At 43.5% G+C, this 22500-nt stretch overlaps 1 protein-coding gene across 4 annotated transcripts in view; it reads right to left on the bottom strand.

Annotated features, from left to right (window-relative positions):
* Positions 1–22500, bottom strand: part of adcy6a (adenylate cyclase 6a) — an 80508-nt gene that overhangs the window by 8619 nt on the left and 49389 nt on the right. For all 4 annotated transcript variants that reach the window (XM_062540728.1, XM_062540726.1, XM_062540725.1 and 1 more), the window contains 13 exons: positions 14577–14726; positions 12859–12980; positions 11062–11173; positions 8295–8422; positions 6254–6412; positions 5253–5394; positions 4709–4837; positions 4079–4107; positions 3591–3738; positions 1764–1861; positions 1139–1226; positions 551–667; positions 1–121 (listed from right to left, as the gene is read on the bottom strand). The exon at positions 1–121 is cut by the window's left edge and continues 38 nt beyond it. In XM_062540728.1, coding sequence (XP_062396712.1) covers positions 1–121; positions 551–667; positions 1139–1226; positions 1764–1861; positions 3591–3738; positions 4079–4107; positions 4709–4837; positions 5253–5394; positions 6254–6412; positions 8295–8422; positions 11062–11173; positions 12859–12980; positions 14577–14726 — 1543 coding nt within the window. The remainder of the gene's footprint in view (positions 122–550; positions 668–1138; positions 1227–1763; positions 1862–3590; positions 3739–4078; positions 4108–4708; positions 4838–5252; positions 5395–6253; positions 6413–8294; positions 8423–11061; positions 11174–12858; positions 12981–14576; positions 14727–22500) is intronic.

The following is a 22500-nucleotide window of genomic DNA, read 5'->3' as shown; positions in this document are numbered from 1 at the left end:
TGACCAAGCCGTCTTCTGCCCTCCGTGAGAGCTTATGGATGACACACGGGGTCACCAGGTCAGACGTTGAGTTCATCTCCCTGGCAACGCAGTCCACCAGTCTCTCTGTGTCACAGGCAAACTGCAGGGGACATCACCATCACACAAAACCATTTATGTAAGCTGTGACTTGCTAGATTTTTACAACATCTCAAAATCCATTGACATAATTAATATAATATAAAATAAATATGGTCATGAGAAGTCAGGATACAGCCACCTATCATTTCTCCATCCTAGCCTTCCATGCTAATAACTTTGTCCACAGGGTAAAGATTAGACTACGTAACGCCACGGAGCTTTTACAACATGTACAGTGTTGACAAATGCATCATATGCATAAATGGACAAGGTAGCTAGTCTTTATCAGTGCTAACTGTAAATAGCGTGAATGCCTAGCTGGCTTGCTACCTTACTTGCCAGCTTTTTGCTAGCTTGCTAGCATTTTTACTCTTGAGGCTATATTGAGGGGTGACTGTGCGTAACTGTGTGAAGCACAACTGTTCTGTACCATGTTGATGAAGGCAGAAATGAAGACGAGGATCAGGGTGAACACGCCGACCAGGGTGCTGTTTGTCCGGGACTGCACGATCTTCTTGGACACAGTCTGCATGGCTGCAGGAAAGAGCTACGGGAGAGACAAAGAGACGGATGGAGGGAGATAGAGGTATGGAAAGAGGAGAAGGAGAGAGACAGAGAGAGAAAGAGACAGAAAGAGACAGATAGAGAGAGAGAGAGAGAGAGAAATACACTCTCTTATCTGGACTGCCTTTGCACTCAAAGACTCATAATAAATCATGAGATAAGAATAAAACCAAACAGAACAAAATCAATCAAAGGGAAAAGGTAAACACAAAGGAACAGAGAAAGAGAGAGAGAGAGAGAGACTATGGACAAGAGAGAGTGAGAGAAAGAGCTTGAGAGAGAGAGTGAAAAGAGAGAGAGAGACTACGAACAAGAGAAAGAGTGAGAAAAAGAGCTTGAGAGAGAGAGAGAGAGAGTAATGGAGAAGAAAATAGAAAAACACAGAGAAGCAGCCCCAGAGTCAAGAGGAGCTGCTCTACAGGAGAGAGAGGGGAGCGCCTGCTGCTTACAGTACCTTGATGCAGGAGTAGATGGCACATATGAAGAGGATGTTGGCGAGGATGATGAAGATACTGATGTAGATCCCCAGCATCACAGGAGTGCTGCACACATAGCAGAGACCACACACACACAAGAGCTGACTGCACAGTTCACACAGACCTACACATCGTGTGTGTGTGTGCACTAGTCTGAACCTCTTGGCTATACATTTACATTGCTCACAATGCATCATAACGTTCATTTAACTGCAACACATCAAATCTACTTACAAACTGTTGGTCTGTATGTGTGTGTTTGTATACTCTATACTTCAGATTAGCTTACAAACGCTGTTGGTCTGTGTGTGTTGTGTGTTTGGTGTCTGTGGATCTAAAATTGATTACACCACTTCAGCTACACTTCACCATGTTTGCACATAACATCAACACACACACACATATGTACACACACACACACACACACACACACACACACACACACACACACACACACACACTCACTAACTCACTCACTCACATATACGCAAATACACACACAGTTATTGGTCTTTCATCAGCTGTTCAGTGTTTGTGTAAGTCCGCTTTCCTCTCAGGAGACAGTAAACACTAAGTGCTGTGGCCACACCACACCACACTCACTGTGGGAAAATGACGATCTGGATGAAGGAGATGAAACAGAAGACCAGCAGTGTGCAGGCCACATAGCCCCCGAAGCGGTCATCCACCTTCTTCGAATACTGATCCCACAATAGCCACATACAAGCACATAGACAGAGGAGGAAGAGGAGGAGGAGGAGGAGAAAGGAGAGCACAGGTTAATGGCAGACAGTCACCTGCTGTCAGCAACAGGTTTAAGATCATATGCTTTAAAGGAACACTTCACCGTTTTTTCATATTAAACTATGTTATTCCCTTAACTAAGACCAGTTGATAAATACCTCTCACGTTGCAATGCGTGCTCTCACTGGCTCTGGTGATAGCACTTAGTTAGCTCAGTTCATTCATTAGGATCCAAACAGAGATTAAGTTAGAAGCGACCAAACACCTCCATGATTTCCCTATTAAAAAACAGTTACACAAGTAGTCACACAACCAAGTATGGTGAGACAAAATAAAATGTGGTGCATTTCTAAGCAGGTAATACTAGGGATAACTATATTGTGTGGCGCAGTAATATCCTCACTCTTGCACTTTCAGTTTCACTCTGGAGTGAGGATATTACTGCGCCAAGTGCTCCCAATATTATTCCGCCACAAAATATACAGTAGTTATCCCTTTTACCTGCTTAGAAATGCACCACATTTTATTTTGTTTCACCATACTTCGTTGTGTGACAACTCGTGTTACTGTATTGGTTTGTTTGGTTGCTTCTAACTTCATCTCTGTTTGGATCCTAATGAATGAACTGGGCTAGCTAAGTGCTATCAAAGTAGTGCCGCGCACCAGAGCCAGCGAGTGCACACATTGAAACGTGAGAGGTATGTATCAACTTAGTTGAGGGAATAACGTAGTTTAATATGCAAAAACGGTGAAGTGTTCCTTTAATAAGTATCCGATTTTATTGACCAGGTATGTTCACACTCGGTCACTGATGTCACAGAAAATAAACAGTATAGAAAATGAATATACTGTACACAGACAACATACTGTAGAGATTATTCACAGACATGCCTGACAACAAGCCCAAGTTACTTTAAATCCAAACTAAATCAGGAGCCAGGCGATACAGAACAAAAGCATATCTATGAGACTGAATAGAACACAAGCATATATGAGACTGAACAGAACACAAGCATATCTATGAGACTGAACAGAACATAAGCATATCTATGAGACTGAATAGAACACAAGCATATCTATGAGACTGAACAGAACATAAGCATATCTATGAGACTGAGGGGGTGGCAATAGAAATCAAGCATATCTATGAGACTGAATAGAACACAAGCATATCTATGAGACTGAGGGGGTGGCAATAGAACTCAAGCATATCTATGAGACTGAATAGAACACAAGCATATCTATGAGACTGAGGGGGTGACAATAGCACACAAGCATACAGTATCTATGAGACTAAATAGAACACAAGCATATCTATGAGACTGAGGGGGTGGCAATAGAACTCAAGCATATCTATGAGACTGAATAGCACACAAGCCTATCTATGAGACTGGGGGGTGAGAGGCTTGAACATCCCCATCAGGGTCATTCACTCCCGCCCTCTTAAAGAGGAGGTGAAGGACAGGCAGAGAGGAGGTGGGGGCGAGAACCGGGGAGGCGCAAAAGTGAATGAGAGAGAGAGAGAGAGAAATGAAAGACAAGAGAGGAAGGAAAAGACAGAGGAGAGGAGAGGAGTAGAGATAACGTATGTAGGATGTAGACAGGAAAGGACAAGGAGAGACGGAATGGACAGACAGAGAAGAAGTCGAGAGATGAGTGTAGAGTCGAGTGGAGTCACACACTGACCTTTTTCTCCAGACTGGAGGTCTGGAAGGTGAGCAGGAACTTCTTGACGTGGTCTTTGCGCAGCTGGTCGATGCTGCGGGCGTCTATGGCCCGGCCCAGGAACTCATCCACCTCGTCCTCAGGGTTCATGGCCTCCTGGGCACCACGGCTACAAGGACATCAGAGACAGAGAGAGAGAGAGAGAGAGAGAGAGAAAAATAGGAACGGGAGAGGAAAGGGAGGCGGAAAGAAGGATAGTAAGAGAGGAAGGGAGGGAGAGCAGAAAAAGACAAGGAGATAAGAGGAGTGTAAAAAATGTTGGCAGCGGAAGAAAGAACACAGGGGAAATACAGAGAGAGAGAGAGACAGACAGACAGACAGAGAGAAAGAAAAGAGAGAGAGAGAGAGTCAGACTTGATCAACCTTGACCTGCTTTTGTCATGTTTTTTTGTATAATCTCATTTCCAGCGGCACAGACTTGAAAAAAAAAAAAAAGAAGCCCAACTTACTTGTCTTTGCTGGATGCTTCATCAATGCCCTGAGGAGGAGAACAAGGTCACACATTACAACCCAGCGCCAGACAGAAACACAGCCAGAGAGGAGCAGACACAGGGGAGGCACACGGCACACAGACAGGGTAGCAGACGCTCCAGCAGAGAGACACAGGTCAAAGGTGAAGGGTCAGATCAGCAGGTGAGTCTCATCAAAGAAATTCTAGAGCGCTCTCTGGTCTCACCGTTTGTACAATCCTATCTCATGCGCTGCTAGGAATGTTTTGCTCAACATTCTGTTCAATATTGTTCTCCCTTCGTGTTAAATGAATTACAGTCATCACAGACGAGGTGCAATGCTTTGCACACTATGAGGTCCCTGATCAAGTAGAGAGAGACGCAGGGTGCAAAACGCAAAAGTCAACAGGCATACAAGCTGGTGGGTCTCACCATTTGTGCAACATATACTTTGTTCAATATTCTGCTCAATCTGATTGTTTCATAAGCAACCAATTACAGGCATGAGTTTGCAGCTCGGTGCTCACGGACATCTATCGTCCATGCAGTCCCTCCCTGACCAATTAGACAGTTCTGTACACGGAGGGATGTGGCTTAGCGCCTCCACTGCTGGAACTCTGTGTGTCTCACCATCTGCCTGAAGACTTTGGAGTCCTTGGTCCTGGAGAAGGAGCGGTCAGGGACCCAGCGCGGCATCAGGCCCTCGTTAGAGTTGGCGCGCGCGCGCTGCATCTTGGCCATCATGGCCTTCTCCTCTTTCTGGAACAGGGAGGGCGGGCAGGAGAGGTCACAGGTGGTCAGATAGAACTACACTTCAACACAGGTGCATTGACCAATCAGGTTTAGAAAACACAAGTTACAGGATAGCATACCAATTGTGCAGATCTTAATGAAACCAACAATTCACCAGATTGATATGGTCAAACGGGTTTAAACAACAATCAAAACATACCAGTACAATACCCAGCAGAGAGCTACCACATACAGATAGATGTGTTGCAAACATGCATTGGTCTGGTATGAAAGCTGGTATAAATTGTGCTAGTATCTCAGGAGTGTAGCATTGAGGGATGTGTGTGTGTGTGTGTGTGTGTGTGTGTGTGTGTGTGTGTGTGTGTGTGTGTGTGTGTGTGTGTGTGTGTGTGTGTGAGTGTGTGTGTGTGTGTGTACAGACCCTTTTCTGACTGCAGCCCAGCACCAGGAAGGTCTCGATGCTGTTCTCCTTCAGGTAGGCGTTCCTCTCGCCACCAAAGCCAGGCTCCACCTCGTAATCCCCATTAAGGTACTGCAGGGTGGCTTTTGTAATATGGATTCTCCTGTATGGGGAGGGAACACACACACGCATACCCACCCAAACAGAATAAATACCTGTCCATTCTGAAATCAAGTTCACAAATTACCTTCCACCTTTAATAACATGAAAGGAACTAGGAGATCTGAAACAAATACAACTAGGCGCAAATATGAAAGCAAATGTTTTCTCGTCCTTGCCAGAGTCTACTACTCCATATTCCCTGCTGACTTGAGGACGCACACTTCTGAAAATGGAAGTGAGAAAACTACAACAACACTAAGGGACATGAGAGACTGTTTCTACTCGAAACACTGCATATTGTTTTGAGTGCACTGTGCTGCACATGTACACAAGAACACATATGTATGGCATGTCAATCTAATCTCACTTCCTCAGAGGGTCTACATTTGTGCCTGCTTGTAATTATAGCGTTGTTTACCACAAATGTATGCATTATGCGCGTGATGTTACCAGTCTGCACAATGTGTGCTATGTGTGTGCATTGAAACAAATCTGTGTTATGGCTATGGAATGAGTCTGGTATGTGAGTGTGGTATGAGTGTGTGGTATGTGTGTTATGAATGTGTTAAAATCTATTCAGTGTGTCCATGTGCTGTGATAAGCTTGTGTAGTATTGTTGTGTGCTGTGACAAATATGTCTGAGTTGTAGTTGTCCATGAATGTAAATATGTCTGTCAGTAATGTCTTTGTGGGGTGGGGTTGCATGTGTGCATGTGTGACTAAGAATGTATGGCTATCTGTGTGGATAGGACTGTGTTTGCATGTGTGTGCATGCTTGTGTGTGTGCGTGTGTGTGTGTGTGTGTGTGTGTGCGCGTGTGTGTGTGTGTGTGTGTGTGTGTGTGTGTGTGTGTATCTCACCCTGCTTTTCCCCCGGCCTCCATCTGATTGGCCAGTGTGACATCATTAGACCACACGTCAAACTGCCACTTCCTGAGTCCCAGCACCCCGCAGTGCACGCGGCCACTGTGGATCCCCACACGCATGTTCACGTTGACCCCCGTCACCTCTCTCACCAGCCTAGGGCCAGAAAACACACACACACGCATGCAAAGACACACACACACACATGCATACAAAGACACACACACACACACACACACACACACACACACACAAACACATCAATTAACACAAATACACACAAATGCAGAGACAAAATCAGTACCCCCAGGCCATTGGTTTCTCTGAAACAAGACACCTTACCCAACCCATGCCCTCTGCTCATAACCCCATCACCAATGGGGCTGATCAGTCAGGACATGCTTGGTTTCCCCACTCACTTTCCTCTGCTTTTTACAGTAACACTGAAATGACTGGCTACAAGGCTAACGTCACTTCTGCTGACGCTCAAACAAAACAGAGAGCTAGCTGAGGAGGCTCCTGCTCCCTCCCCTGCAATTGAAACTCTCCTAAACACGCATCTCGTCTTTGTCAAGTTGTCTTTGCTGCCGTTTTTGTCCACAGAGACAGTGTATTCAGGGCGCAGGCAACTAGTGGATGGTTTGCAGTATGTGACAAAAAAGTTTTATCTTAGAAACCACATAACACTGCTTAGAGCACCTTTAATATTTATGAAAACAACACAAAGTACCAAACCTTCACTGACCTTTCTATCCAAAAATGAGACATTTAAGTCAGTGTATACATACACTACATGTACAATATGAAAGATTTGACTCCTGAGAACATTAAACCTATACATTCAGCATAATGAAAATATCATGTCAAATCTTCACTGAGCTACAGTTTTTCAAACACTAACAAAGCACATTTCAAATCACTATGTGCACTGTGGACACCTTCTGCATTTACTCAAAGGGGGTCGCTAGCAGTAGTATGATAGCATGGCAGACATCCAGAGCTCTGCCTGTGAGTTTCACCCTTGCCCTTGGCATGGCCCCTGCCAACGCTCGTGCCCGCGCATGTGTGCTGATGAGTGAAACCACCTGCTGCCCTGCGTGTGTGTGATGCAACCTCGGGGAGGAAGAGGAGGAGGAGGAGTGGGGAGTCCCTGCTGACTGTAGACAGCTAGCAGAGGGTTTTTTATCCATCGACTGCCGAATGCAGTACGTGCAGGCAGCATGTGTGTGTGTGTGTGTGTGTGTGTGTGTGTGTGTGTGGCATTTATATGTAGTGAAGGCACATTGAGGTCAGAATCGCTTCAGTGACGACAGCTATCAGGGATAAGGGAGCAAGATGATTTCTACTTCCTGTAGGAGGATATTTAAGGTCCTAATTTAAATGGTGTGCAAAGTGCAAAGACGGTTACATGAAACTAGATATAAAACCATATATGATCATGTAAAAGAGTGGAAACCAAAAGACAGAAAATATTAGACTATAAAAAATATTTTTACAGAAAAATAGGGGTAAATAGCATAGCTTCTTAGGAGAGACATTCAGCAGCGAGTGTAGTATGTGCCGGTGGCATGTGTGTGGTATTTACATGTAAGGTCCGGGAATGTGTTTTATTAGCTATTAGTCTCAGCCATGTCAGACCCTAGAAACGTGAGGAGTAATGTATGGCTGGGCAACGCTGGGTCAGAATGCTACAAATCCTCCCCAGTACATTGGGTCACATATCAGCCATCAGCTTCTAACAAGCACCCTAGCAACTTAATCTGTTGCACAGCAGAGGAGGGCTCATTCCACACATAGCAGTTCTCCACAACAGAACATGGAGGAGAATTCAGCACCGTTAACTTTGAAGCAAAGGCCAGAGACAACTAAATCTGGATGATATTTGACACAGTTCTTAACCGACAGATCTGAGCCACAGCCATGTAGTGCTAGCAGCTATCTGGGCATAGGGTCATTTCTATTTATTTCAGTCTATTCATGACCACTGACAAGTGGACTATTCTAGTGTGTGTGTGTGTGTGTGTGTGTGTGAACTTACGAGATGGCCTCGATCATGTCCACACCCATCTCAACACAGCAGTGGGCGTGGTCCGCGCGTGGCTCGGGCAGTCCAGACACACAGTAGTAACAGTCCCCCAGGATCTTGATCCGCAGACAGTGGTTCTCCTGTTTGAGTGTGTGTGTGTGTGTGTGTGTGTGTGTGTGTGTGTGTGTGTGTGTGAGTGTGAGTGAGTGGGTGGGTTGGTGAATATGTGTGGGTGGTGTGGTGTAGTGAATCAGGGGGTGGAGAGACAGTGAGAAAGAAAGAAAGAAGGAAAGAGAGAAAGAGAGAGAATTAGAGGCACCACATGAGTAAGAGAGGCAGACATGGAAAGAATGTAAGAGAGAGATGGAGGAAGAGAAAGAAAGGGAGTGAGGGAGAGAGAGAGGGAAGAGAAGAGAAGAGGAGAAAAGAGAAGAGAAGAGAAGAGAGGGACACAATCTGTCAGTGAGCTCCAGCTGGTAGGATGGTGGCAGTTTCACGCTGGGGCTTCACCCTGTCTCTCTGATCGTTGTGAGTACAGGCACACACACACACACACACACTCACACATACACACACACACACACACACACACTGAGTACTTAGCACATGTCAAAGCCCCTCAGATTACCACCCATCAGATAACAGACATGACACCGCCAGCTGAGCAGACAAATCTCTATTGAGTCTAAGGCACACACACAACCCTCAACAGAAAAAGAGCCACAGGCACCCGCCTTACAGTAACCAGCTGCTCTAATTTACGCTAAATCCTGACTTGAATGAAACTACCTTTATTTATTTATTTGTTTATTTATTTTATTTAACCTTTATTTAACCAGGAAAAGTCCCACAGAGTTACAATAGCTCTTCTACCAGGGAGTCCTGGCCAAGACTGGCGGCAAAGAAAAAAAGTTCCAAAATATACATGACAAGACAGGACAAAGGTTACATACTACACCACAACTCTCTGCACATACATGATACATACTAGAACACAAACAAGACAATTACACTTAACTTACTGTAAGCTAATACAGACATACAACTTAAAAAGGGCACCTTGTTAAAAACAATGACATTGTTCTGTCAGAGTTGACTTTAAAAGAGTTTTAAAGGTACTGAAAGATGGAAGTGATTGTAGATTAAGGGAGTTTAGAAGTTCATCCCATTACCTGCACAGTACTGCAAAGTAAGTGACCCTTTACAATGAGGCTTACTCACTTGCATTCAGTGTTGGAATTACCATACAGTAGGCCCGGTAGTGCCCCGCCCCCTTAGTTCTGGCCAGGGCACTACTAGTTCTGCTCGAAATCACTGTCTGAGGGGGCCAACCAGGCAGGCTGTCCAGGAGTATCGGGACTTTAAAATGCAAGGGGCAAGGGAAGGGTACTGTCTGAAGAAACTTGTCATCGCAGGCAACACCTTTTTACCTACTTCGGCAGAATGCAAGAGAGGATTCTCTGCGCTTAATGACATCGATGACAAGGCCCGAAATCGTTTAAGGGAGCCCGACTGACGCAAAGTGCGTCAAAAAACACACCCATTCTTCTCTGTTACATTGCTCCGCGAATATTAGTCACAGTGAGATGAGACCTTTATTGCACCAAAGAGCAGAAGCGGGGCTTTCCAACGAGACTAGACACTTGTCTGTACGATCAAGTATGAACATTTAAAAAATCATGAAGCTGTTAGTATATCATATTTACAGTCTATATTGCTCTGCGTTCACCCGTGCATCCATTACTCTCGCTTGAATCACTCGCGAACCCGGTATCGCACAGACATGCCACGCATATCAAATGAAAGAGGAGAAACAGAGCTTTCCATTTATACCAAATCCATTGATCCTTTTGTGTTACAAAAACGGACGAAGTGGCAAACAAATAATAATGTCATTTAGCTTATGCTACCATTACTCTCGTTAGATTTACTCGTGAACCCGCGATCAGAAAGATATGGCACGCATACCAGACACAGAGCTATCCACAGATGCCAAATACAACCTTCTGGGTCATAAAACAGACGAAGTGACAGCAAAATAATAACTTCATTTAGCTCCACTTACCCCATGTGCCTTTGTGTGGCATAATAGCCTATGTTCATAATCCAACAATGACTGCGTTAACATGCACTTTAGTAACCCGGTTAAGATCGGGGTTTTGAAGTATCCCGGTTTTGTATTTGCACGTAAACATCATACCCCGATTTTGGAACCCCGGATAAGCCCTTATCCCGGTTACGAGTATTCCGGTTATGCTAGGTGGTGTACTCCCAGAGAAACCGGGATACTGTTCCATGTATACACCTTATGCCGGTTTCTCAGGCAAAACACGTGTAACATTAGAAACCGGGATACAGAGTGCTAATATAACTTTATTGTTGGTAACCGGAATACTGTTATTCGTCATGTAAACAGGGATATTAATTACCGGGTTTCTCTGTGTTCATGTAAACACCATATCCTGAATATGATCAAAATCGGGATAAGCCTCATAACTGGAATACTAAAGTGCATGTAAACGCAGTCATTATCTTATGTTTCTCTATGGCAAGGCATGTTCATATACCGGTTTTGAGATCCTAGCAAACTCCTGTATGGTATCCAATTCAAGACTCATATTGCATCCAAATTTGTTCGACGAGGTAATTCGAACACTGCTTGCATTACTCATTATTATCCATGTTAGTATGCAGATAGTGTATAAGACATTTTTGTTTATCAATATATAACAATAACATTATTATTGAGGACTGGGTGTGGAAACAGGCTAGTACTTACGGAGGCCAGCTTGTCAAAGCGGGCAAAGAGCTCGTTCAGTGTCATGACCAGCTCCTGAGCCGTGCACTGAGATGCCAAACTAGTGAAGCCCTCAATATCTGCAAACAGGATACTGAGAGAGAGAGAGAGAGAGAGAGAGAGAGAGAGAGAGAATGTGTGTGATGAAGAGAAGAGAATTTAATTATTCCAACATGACATTAACTAAATCATAAGTGCACTGAAGCTATCCAATTTCCATAAACAAAATTGATCTTGTGGATACAGTCCTCATTTCCAAAACACAAGACTCAAAAACAGGGAGGAATGAGATACAAAACATAACCAGACAGACAGACAGACAGACAGACAGGCCCAGAGAATGTGTGAGACAGGCAGCACTGGAGAAGAAGAGTGGCAAAAGGAGCCGTGTCCTTTGTGAGCCTTCTCTCTCTCCATCTCCGTCTCACTCTACAGTATGTGCGTGCCGCTCTGAAGGGAACGCAGCATGTCTGCTCTGCTGCTGGCCGTAATTGAATGCGGGCTGTAAGTGCCGCATGTATCTTTTGGGGCTGTCTTAGCGTAGCCGCCGGTGATTAACTATTCCCTCTCTAACGGTAATTAGCCTGCGCCGTCTCACAGCCTGCCCCCACGGACTCACACTCTACCGCTCCCCGAGGCCCACCAGAGAGAGAGAGAGAGAGAGAGGAGGAGAGGGGGAAATGGAGAGAAGAGAGGAAGAGGAAGGAAGGATAGAATCCTAGACAAGGGTGGTACAGGGGGGAGGAAGGAGTGGGAACAGCAAGAAATGAGAAAAGAGGAGGAAGAAAGGAGGAGGAGAGAGAATTGAGTGTTAGAGAGTGAGAGAAAAGATGAGGAGAGAAAAGAAAAGGAGTGCGGAGAAGACAGGAGCGCAGACAAGAGAAGAGAGAAAAAGGGAGCACAGAACAGAGGAGAGAAAAAAACACAGACACAGAGAGAAAGAGAGAGAGAGAGAGAGAGAATCTTGAGGAAAGAGGCAAGAGGGAATGGGGAATAATAAAGGAGGGCACAAAACAGCCAGCAAGGAGAGCAGACATCCATGGAGGAGCGGAGAGGAGCTGAGAGGAGAGGAGAGGAGAAGGAGGAGGAGGAGGAGGAGGAGGAGGAGGAGGAGGAGGAGGAAGTGGAGGAGAAGAGGAGGAAGAGCAGGAGAAGGATGAGGAGAGGAGAGGGGGGGGAGGAGCGGAGTGGAGAGGAGGAGAGGAGAGAATGGCACGGCTGCTTCCACTGCCATCATCCAGCGAGGGCACCCAGCACCCTCCTTAATGGGCACACACACCAGCGCTGATGACTTCCTGACACACAAGCGCTAATGATGCCCGGCCGCACGCACACACACACAACACCGCCTGGACAATAGCAGCCTGCCTGGACACAGTCACCCAGCAAACAGGATGAGGACAAACAGCAAGCACTTCCTCCCTATACCACATCCAGTGGGAAGGAAAAGCTCTTGGACAGGTGCAAGCTGCCTGGCTGGGCCATGTTTGAGGGGTTTGTGTGTGTGTGTGTGTGTGTGTGTGTGCGTGCGTGCGTGTGTGTCCGTGTTTATGTGTGTGTGTCTGTCTCTGTCTGTATTTGTGTGTGTGTGTGTATATGTGTTTATGTGTGTGTCTGTGTGTGTGTGTGTGTGTGTGTGTGTGTGTGTGTGTGTGTGTGTGTGTGCGTGTGTGTGTGTGTGTGTGTGTGTGTGTGTATTTGTGCTGTGTGTGTGTGTTGTGTGTGTGTGTGTGTGTTGGAGGGAGGGCTGTGGAGAAGGGGTGGGTGGTGCTGGCAGACCTGACGTTGTCGTGCTTCTGGATGTAAATCTTGTGGAACATCATGTTTTCTTTCGTGGCGTTGATGTCAGCCTTCATCTCCATGGCGACATGCCTTGGCAACACAGACAGCAACAGGCGTTCCTGAAAAGTGTGTGTGAGTGCGAGAGAGAGAGAGATGGTGAGAGAGAAAGAGAAAAGAGACAGAGAGATGGTGAGAGAGAAAGAGAGGAGAGGAGGAGAGGAAGAGAGAGGGAGTCACACATTGATGAAAGAAGGTGGGGGCAATACAAGGGTGAAACAGAATGGACAAGAAAGTCAAGATAAAGAGAGAGTGAAAGAAAAAGGCAGAAGAAGAGAGGGAAAGAGAGAGAGAATGAATTCCATCCACTGCTTTTGCCAGATAGAACAGCTATGAATTGGCATCCTTTCACTCCTCAAGGAGATAATTACAGTTCTTGCCCACTGCTTACACACTAAAAACGAAAGCTTAGACGAAAGCCTCAATACATACATTTTTTGCAGCATACCTTAATTACTGTGTAACCATTGCTTTAACACATTTTCTGCTTTGTACATTGTTTGCAATTCTGCAACACACTTATTGTGAAACACTACACATGAATTCTTACATTAGATACTTAAAAAGTGAAATCTCCTGTTATCACTTGGTTATCACATACCTGAAAACACTGAACCCCAATCAGTCTGAGGGTTAGCACTATTAATAGACTTCAGGTTGTTGTGTACCTGTTCAAGCGTGCACTTTTACATTGAGTACCCTAGTACAGTTCAGTATTTGCCCCTTCACTCCCCATTTCTAAAACCTATCAAAAATTATTTTCAGTGAGCCAGTGAAAAGTATATGACCACCAACCCAATACCTGTATGCCTTTTTGACAATGGAAATAGAAACACATACGTTTATCAATGTGTTGTTGTTCATTTAGAGTAATTGAAATGGTGCACGTGTGTATGGTTTTGTTGCAATAATTACATTTTTAGAAAGGATTGTTGAGTTTTAATTGCAGTGTTTCATTTTGGCATAGATGAGTGAGTTGCTAATCTCCAAGTGCTATGTCTTGTTTGGCGTAGTGTGTAGTAGAATTTTGATATAACGAGCAAAAAGTGTGTAAGTAATAGGCAAAAACTGTAAGCTATAAACCAACTCCTTCATCTAGGGCTTTTAAACATACATCCTTTGCTGTCATGCAAGCTGTCAGTAGCTAGGACTGCTGTGCTGTGCTGTGCTGTGCCATGTAATAAGGTCAATTTGAGACCTGGTGTGACTGTGAGGTGATATGTGTGTATCCAGTGGTCAAACGTGGTCAAAGGAAAACTATCCGCACGCTGTCTTATATGCTCCTGGTTTAATGGCAAGGTATACAACGCTTCGACCACTCAGGTCTTCTCCAGGTACCTCACACGATGAAGGTGATATGCGCCATTAAACCTGGAGCATATAAGACAGTGCGCAGATCATTTTCCTTTGTATCCAGTACCTGCCCATGATTTCTCACATTGCAGGTGTAGAGCACAGTATGTAGTGAAGGGTAGTGTGATGTGGTGTGTGTGTGTGTGTGTGTGTGTGTGTGTGTGTGTGTGTGTGTGTGTGTGTGTGTACTGTATGTAGTGAAGTCTAGTGTGTGTGTTTGTACCTGCTCCTGGTCTCTTTCCCTCCAGGTGTACTGTAAGTAGTGAAGGCTGGTATGGTTGGTGTGTGTGTGCGTGTGTGTGTACCTGCTGCTGGTTCTCCCTCTGCAGGTGCAGGCGAGCCTGGATGTAGCCGCGTGTCTCCTGGAAGGCCTGCCTCTGGGACACCTCGGCCGGGTAGTGAGTGCAGATCCCAATGATGTTGGTGCACAGGAAGATCAGCACGTTGGCACTCAGCTGGGAACCAGAGGGGAGAGAGAGAGAGAGAGAGAGAGAGAGAGAGAGAGAGAGAGAGGGAGGGAGGGAGGGAGGGAGAGAGAGAGAGGGAGAACTTTTAAAACCCCTTTACTGAACGATTGTATGGATCTATGGAAACATGAAAACACTTTAAAAAAACAACAATAATAAAATATGGTACGAGAGAGAGAGATTGTCCACATGTCCAAGTTATGTTAGGATCTGAGTCAGTGATAGAGTGAAAGATGGAGGGAGGCACTGAGGCAGGGAAATGGAAGAGAGGTAGGAACATGGGAGATGGAGAGAGAAGGATAGATTCAAATCTGTGTGTGTGTGTGTGTGTGTGTGTGTGTGAGAGAGAGAGAGAGAGGGAGTGTGTGTGTGTGTGTGTGTGTGTGTGTGTGTGTGTGTGTGTGCGTGTGTGTGTGTGTGTGCATGATGTAGAGAAAGGGGGAGATGGAAAGAGAAAAAAGAGAGGAAGAGAAAGATGGAATGAGTGTGAGGAGGACAGATAAACACAGTGACGGAAAGACTGACTCAGCGAGCGACTGAAATAAAGAAAGAGAGAGTGACAGAGAGAAATCAGGTGAAATGGTAAACAAGGAGGGTCAATTACAGAAGGCTATGAAGGAACAAGGGGGGAGGGGGGCAGCAGTTGGAAAAAGAGAAAGAGTGAATCACTAACAGTTCTGAAGCCTTCTCACTTTTAGCCTGTGTGAACCTCCAGAAACCAAAAAACACACTCCTGTGGGAACATTAGTCATCGGCACACCAAACCTTTAGCCCCTCTTCCCCACTACAGCATGAGAACACACATCTACCATAGAACCTTTAGCCCCTCTTCCCCACTACAGCATGAGAACACACATCCAGGACCTTTAGCCACTCTTCCCCACTACAGCATGAGAACACACATCCAGGACCTTTAGCCAGGGCAGCCTACATCCTGCTGCTGCGGCTACACTACTCCATGTTGTCCTGTGCTGTGGGACATGCTAGCCAACGCTAAAAATGGACACAGACAGACAGGAAACAAGAGTGTAGTCACTTCCTGTGTTGGGGGGAAGGAAGGGGGGGGGGGGTATCTGGGTGGTGAAGCTAGGTAGGTGGAGAGATATGGGTGAGGGGTTGAATGGTGTGTGTGTGTGGGGGGAGGGGGCACCAAATTGGTCCAGGGGCTGCATGAACAGACAGCAGGTTCACTCAAGGTTGTCACTGTGATGGTTACGTAAGGGCTATTCCAAATGCACAGTGACCTCTGAGCCTGATTTTTTGCTTCCTCACGACACCAGTGTGCCTCACAGCTTTAAACTCAAACACAAAATGTGCTCCTCAAGTTAAGCTTATCTGCACCACGTTATAGTCCGCTTTAGGGTAGAAAGTCTCACCCATAACACTGGTCCACTTCACAATCAACTTACAATGCATAACATATAATCCTGAAAGTTATATATTAATACATGTCCTGTATTATTGTGGGATAAAAACTTTGAAAATCAATAAATAAATTGTTTTTAAAAAACAAACGAGAATATTTTTAAGAAATACGAGAATATCGTTTTACATCATGTACTCGTCATTTTGCACTGTAAAATCATGTGGCATGAAAGAGTACCTACAGTAGGTGCCAGTTAGAACATGTACCTGTGTATACCAGGTAGAACACGTACTGTACCTGTGAATACCTGATCATGTCTCTGCACTTGAACTTTGTGCTCAAGTGGAACACCTATGAATGACACTGTCGCATCATGGCTACACAGTACTCAGTCAACACACACACACACACACACACACACACACACACACACACACATACAGTACATACACACAATATTCAATCGCTAATTTGTGGCTGTTCACAGTTGTTTACAACACAAGAAAACTGACAATGTTTTCCAATCCATCTTACATGCTATCAAGCACAATTTTTGTTTTCCTGTCAAAAGTATGCTTAAAGCAACAGGTAGCTCATATTACAGTTTTTTTCAATCGCTAACAAGCGTTTGTCCATTCATTTGACACATTTTCAAAACTCTAAACACAGACTCTCACCTACAAAACACAATTGGCCAAATGGATAATTTTCCTCTCAAAAGCACATTCCATGTTCCTACACCACATTTTGTTACATATACACTAACTCGTAATTTCTCTGCACACACTAACTTTACCAAAACACTGGAAACCTGACTCAAAATTAAGTTATTTTGTCAAAGAATGAAGCTTGTTTTCACTTCACAAGATACATGCAGTCAATCAGAGTACACTAGGTTTCAAAATACTACATTTCTTGGTTGGGAACTGTATGTCCAAATGTAATGTTCACATTCAAATGCATTCCAGTAAAAAGCAAATATTTTATTTATTTATTTATTTTTACTGTTCACTGGGCCTACAGGAGGTGCAGTATAAATACTGTTTACAGTAGACTATGTTAGAACAGAAAACGTTTTAAAGCATTGTAGTGAACAAAATATCCATGAAACACAAGAGCACAAGAGCAAAAAACAACAGCAAAAAGCCCAGATAAAAAGGGGGTGAACAAAAACAATATTACTGTGTCTAATCTCTGCACCTGCTCCTCTCAGTGCTTCTGCCACTGGGCCTGCTCTTCTCTAGGCCCCTTACTCTTACTCTTCCTCGTCCAGACATTACAGTATTTGTCTGTTTCTGTTTCTGCTTCCAAACATCACCTCCTCTTTTTACTGTGTAAGTGTCAATGTAATAGAGAGAAAAAAAACCCTGCCACTGAGTCTAAGATAGACTGGAATCAGCTGTGGTTGGCCCAATTTACCCAACATAAATCATCTGTGTGTCAATTATTCGATTGTTTGTTTATAATCAGCTGAGATATATTGCTTTTGTATTGATAACATTGCAGAAGCAGAGGTTTTTATACTGTATCTAAGGTTTGGAATATTGTTTTAACTATTGTGGGATGTTGTGTGTTAACATTCGAAAATAATGCAAAAACGATCCATTATTTTGTTGGGAGGTATAGTTTGTCTGTTAAGAAAATGTAAGCATTGTGAACATGTATTCACTGACTGCATACTGTGTGACAACAACATGAAATGTGTGAATGGTATGGCCACAAAAGACCGATGCTGTGCTAACTGTGTTTAGAGTTTTGACAATGTGTCAATTGTAAAGGTTGAAAAAACAGTCCCAAACGCGCTACACAAACACATCGGACGTTCTCCCTTTACATGCGTGAAGAACAATGGATCAGTAGCCATGTGGAGTTAAATGATAATGTTATTAGGAAATTCACCACGTTAAATCTGACTCCATAAGACATATTGTACCTCTAATACATTACCAAATAACTAATGATGTTAACTATGGCAGAGAATGGCATGGCACAACTAGACTTTAGAGATATGCAAACTGAGCGAGGAGAATTAACCATTTATTAGGCCTTGAGCCTTAGGTAAGAGTAGAAGTATCAGTAATTGTCTTTGAACAAAGGAACAAAGGATAAGTAATCTTAACCTCAAAACAAACAATAAACTTGGACTTAAACCTTAACAAGTTACCAAGTTAAAATGCTACATATACCAGATAAAACAATATATCAAATAATGAAAATAACAAACCCCATAAAGAAATCAAAAGATAGGGAGAGAAAGAGAGAGAGAGAGAGAGAGAGAGAGAGAGAGAGAGAGAGAGAGAGGGAGAGAGAGAGGGCCAGAGATCAGTGTGACCTCTTGCCTAGACCAGAGCAGAGCAGGAAGAGAAGAGTCACCTCTTGCCCAAAAGCTGAGAAAGTGAGAGAAGAGAGCGCATCACACCAAGAGATTCCCTTTTCATCCATCCAGCCACTCCCGACTCAGCAGGGCTTCTTTACCTGAAAGTGGGTGTGGCGTCTAAAACTCTATAGTGTATTTCTTAGTCCATAACCATGTACAAATATATTAGATTGCAATGAAACTGTGATTAGGCTGTTGCCCACATTACAAGTATTAATTCAAGACCAAACATGGATGTATTATCATTTGTCATGAAACAGATACATTTTAGTTTCCAACATTGGTTCATCAGAGGCATGGAGAGGGGGAGAAGAGGTGTGTCCGAGGGCCTTTCACCAAATGGCCGGCCACACACACAATGGGAACAGTTCAAATGCAAATAGATCACCTGGACACAAAGGAGTCTAACTGTGAGGTCGTCTCCCCCGTTCTGAACTTTAGGGATGTTTCTCAGATGGAAAATTTACCAGCTTACAGTCGCCCCATTGACACTGTGAAGTCATTATCTCATAAGTGTCAAAAAATTAAAGCTGGTCATCCATATTCACATATTTGTCCATAGTGTCCGAAGGAATCTCTCAGAGTAGTTTTGACATTAGTTGACCGAGCTTCTCCGGTCTGAAACAAGTTCTCAGGATCAGGTGAGCATTGCTGTAGCGTGGAACATTCTTCTTTGTGTAAAAGCAATCTGGAGTTGAGCAGAATCGTGAGAGTATCGTCTGTCTGCTGTAACATTAGAATATCAATAGTCTTTTGCTTTTCGATGAGTTGGGCATGTATACAGGGAAAAGACAGGAAAGAGAGAAAGAGCAAAACAAACAAACCAATATACAAATTTCAAAATAAATGGAATTAAACACATTCTGGTGTATCTCAAATTGAAAAAAAAATGTTTCATAAGATAAATCATCTTTGTTACTGGCATTATTTGCACACTGAATACAAATGTATCACGGAAATCAAATCAAATAATCAAAGAATGTATATAAAATGATAGAAGTTAAAAGGAAAGCAAATTAGTTCATCCCAGCAGTTAAAATTCTTCAATTTGAATCATTAATCGAAAATTTACTTGTGTGTGTGTATGTGCTTTATCACTTCTGGACATTCAACAATAGACTTAACATTTAGTTGGTATAAGAATGTCGGCATGATGTGTCTGCCACACAGTCAGCTGCACATGGGCCTCCTTTTGGCAGAGACAGGTACAGACATTAAAATTTCAGGTGGTAGTCATACTAATCAACAATCTACAACATTGTATCTCCCATTTTTTTTTTTTTTTTTTTTTTTTTAATATACATTTTTATGGGCATTATTTGTTAGTCACGAGAGATCCAACCTAACATTCATTCAGCAGATACTCTTTGGTTCAGTGACCGTTCATTTGGTTTAACCGGTGAGTATAAAGAAAAACAAAAAGTGTGAAGAATAATCATGCTACTAGCATCTGCACAGTTAAATGCTTTCAAGCCTCAACACTTACAGAGTCTACACACTCACTATACATGAGCATACAACAAGCTAGCAAATACCATTATCTTCAAAGTAAATTAAAACACTGTCTGAATATCTGACTAACAAATTTCCCATCAGAGCACCTTGGGAGAACAATGCTACAGGTTGTTGCATGGAATTATCTGTGCTATTATTAGTATAGGTTAATGTTATCATGTTCAGTTTAAAAAATATAAATTCTGTCTTACCATGGTCTTGAATGGTTAGTCTGCATCATTACATTGTCCTTCAGTGAAAGCACACACACACACGGCAATTTTGCGCCTTAACACCTAGAACAATGGATGGGTCCAGAGGCATGGGGGTTGTTAGGAGAAGCAAAGGTGTTAGATGATTGGACTCTGCGTTGGCGGTGTTTTCGAAAGCCTGTTGACCAACATGTCTGCATCTCATGTTCTGATTTTCCACATGAGTTGCAGACAATGCTTGGGTCGTTTGCGTCCATGTGTTGGATAGCCTCCTTTTCGCAGTCTGTTTGCGCTGTTCCAGTGGTGTTAGAAGAGACGTCGTTGCTTGAGTCGGCTGTGAACGACAATTCTGACGAAGCAACATATTCTAACATCGCTTTGTTGGGGATAGCCACATATCTCGCATCAGAGAAAGGTTTCAATGACTGCGCGGTGTTCAATAATGAATAAATGCAAATAATGAGAAGTAACAAGATAACACCGTCCATCATTGCATGTTTTTTTGTTTGTAACGCATGTATTTCAATGAAAAATCGCCAGTTGCATATCTCTATCCCACTAGAGTAAGATGTAATGTCTTCAGTTTCAACAATTTTAGCCATTTTCTCTCTTAATGTATTAAACAAAGAAATATTATCACGTGTCTACATCTGTCCATGTTCGTATTTCCGTATAACGGAGAGAGCAAAGTTTCTGAATCTTTAGGTGAGTTGATAGCGAAAATAATGCGTAGGCCTATGCGTGTGCTTTCTGCTACACGTCTTTAAGAAGTTTTTCTACTCACCAAATTTCAGAAATATAGGTACATCCCGTCATAACGATCACGTCGGGGTCACCACTTGTAAAAGGGTGCAAAAACAGTCCCAAACGCGCTACACAAACACGTCGGACGTTCTCCCTTTACATGCGTGAAGAACAATGGATCAGTAGCCATGTGGAGTTAAATGGTAATGTTATTAGGAAATTCACCAAGAATCTGACTCCATAGATTGTATTGTACCTCTAATACATTACCAAATAACTATTTTGTTTAACTATGGTAGAGAATGGAATGGCACACTAAACTTTTAAAGATATGCAAACTGAGCGAGGAGAATTAACCATTTATTAGGCCTTGAGCCTTAGGTAAAAGTAAAAGTATCAGTAATTATCCTTAAACAAAGTAACAAAGGATAAGTAATCTTAACCTCAAAACAAACAATAAACTTGGACTTAAACCTTAACAAGTTACCAAGTTAAAATGCTACATACACCAGATAAAACAATATATCAAATAATGAAAATAACAAACCCCATAAAGAAATCAAAAGATAGAGAGAGAGAGAAAGGCAGGGAGAGAGAGAGAGAGAAAGAGAGGGGCAGAGAGGTCAGTGTGACCTCTTGCCTAGACCAGAGCAGAGCAGGAAGAGAAGAGTCACCTCTTGCCCAAAGCTGAGAAAGTGAGAGAAGAGAGCGCATCACACCAAGAGATTCCCTTTTCATCCATCCAGCCACTCCCGACTCAGCAGGGCTTCTTTACCTGAAAGTGGGTGTGGCGTCTAAAACTCTATTAGGAATGAGAAAGTGTCGTCACAGCCGTGAGCTGAGCTCCTCTAAACGGAGCTCCTCCCCTGGTTGGAAGGATGGTCCTGATACCGGGCGGCAAAGCGTAGCCTAATTGTTTAAAGTCGTGTGTTATTAACCCGGTAGGTTCTAATTCCGCACAACTTGACAATGATTGGAAATCACTGCTGTGTGAAGAACTGCCCCCGTAGGCTACCTCTTCTTTGTTTTCCCACTTAAGAACTTAGCTAGATAAGAATGCCCTGCACCATTCGTACACTAAACGCGATCATACAGTTTTGTTTACAAGTGGCAACCGTTGCTAAGATGAAAAGTCATGCCTTCAGGCACTCCTGGTTATCTTAACTTTGAAACGCTTTTCTTTCTTGGAATTTGCCGTTTTTACTAGATAATACTGCCATTTCCATGGACTTTAGATATTTAAGAAATGAAACGTGTTCTACTCTGACGTCGACGTGCGCCGAATGCTGGCAGGAACCCTTCGGTCTATGCGAGTTTTCAGAGGACTGAGCTACCGAAAACAATAGCAGCAAGCTAAAATTAGCAATAAATGTTTGGCTCATATATCGTGAGTACACATAATAAAGGCTGATATTTCAAACGAGCTGTCTAAAACTGGTAAATGTGTTTATTTATGACTATAAGAGGCCCGACTTTACACTGTAACGTTTTTATGACAGGTGCGGGGTTGTCTTAAAGTTGCGAGGAAAATTAAGCCTACATTTAAGATCTTTGTTTTCAAGAATACTT

This window comes from Sardina pilchardus, chromosome 7 (assembly GCF_963854185.1).
Source record: "Sardina pilchardus chromosome 7, fSarPil1.1, whole genome shotgun sequence".
Taxonomy (NCBI): Eukaryota; Metazoa; Chordata; class Actinopteri; order Clupeiformes; family Clupeidae; genus Sardina; species Sardina pilchardus.
Note: the sequence above shows the minus strand (reverse complement) of the source record. Positions and strands in the feature narration are given on the sequence as shown.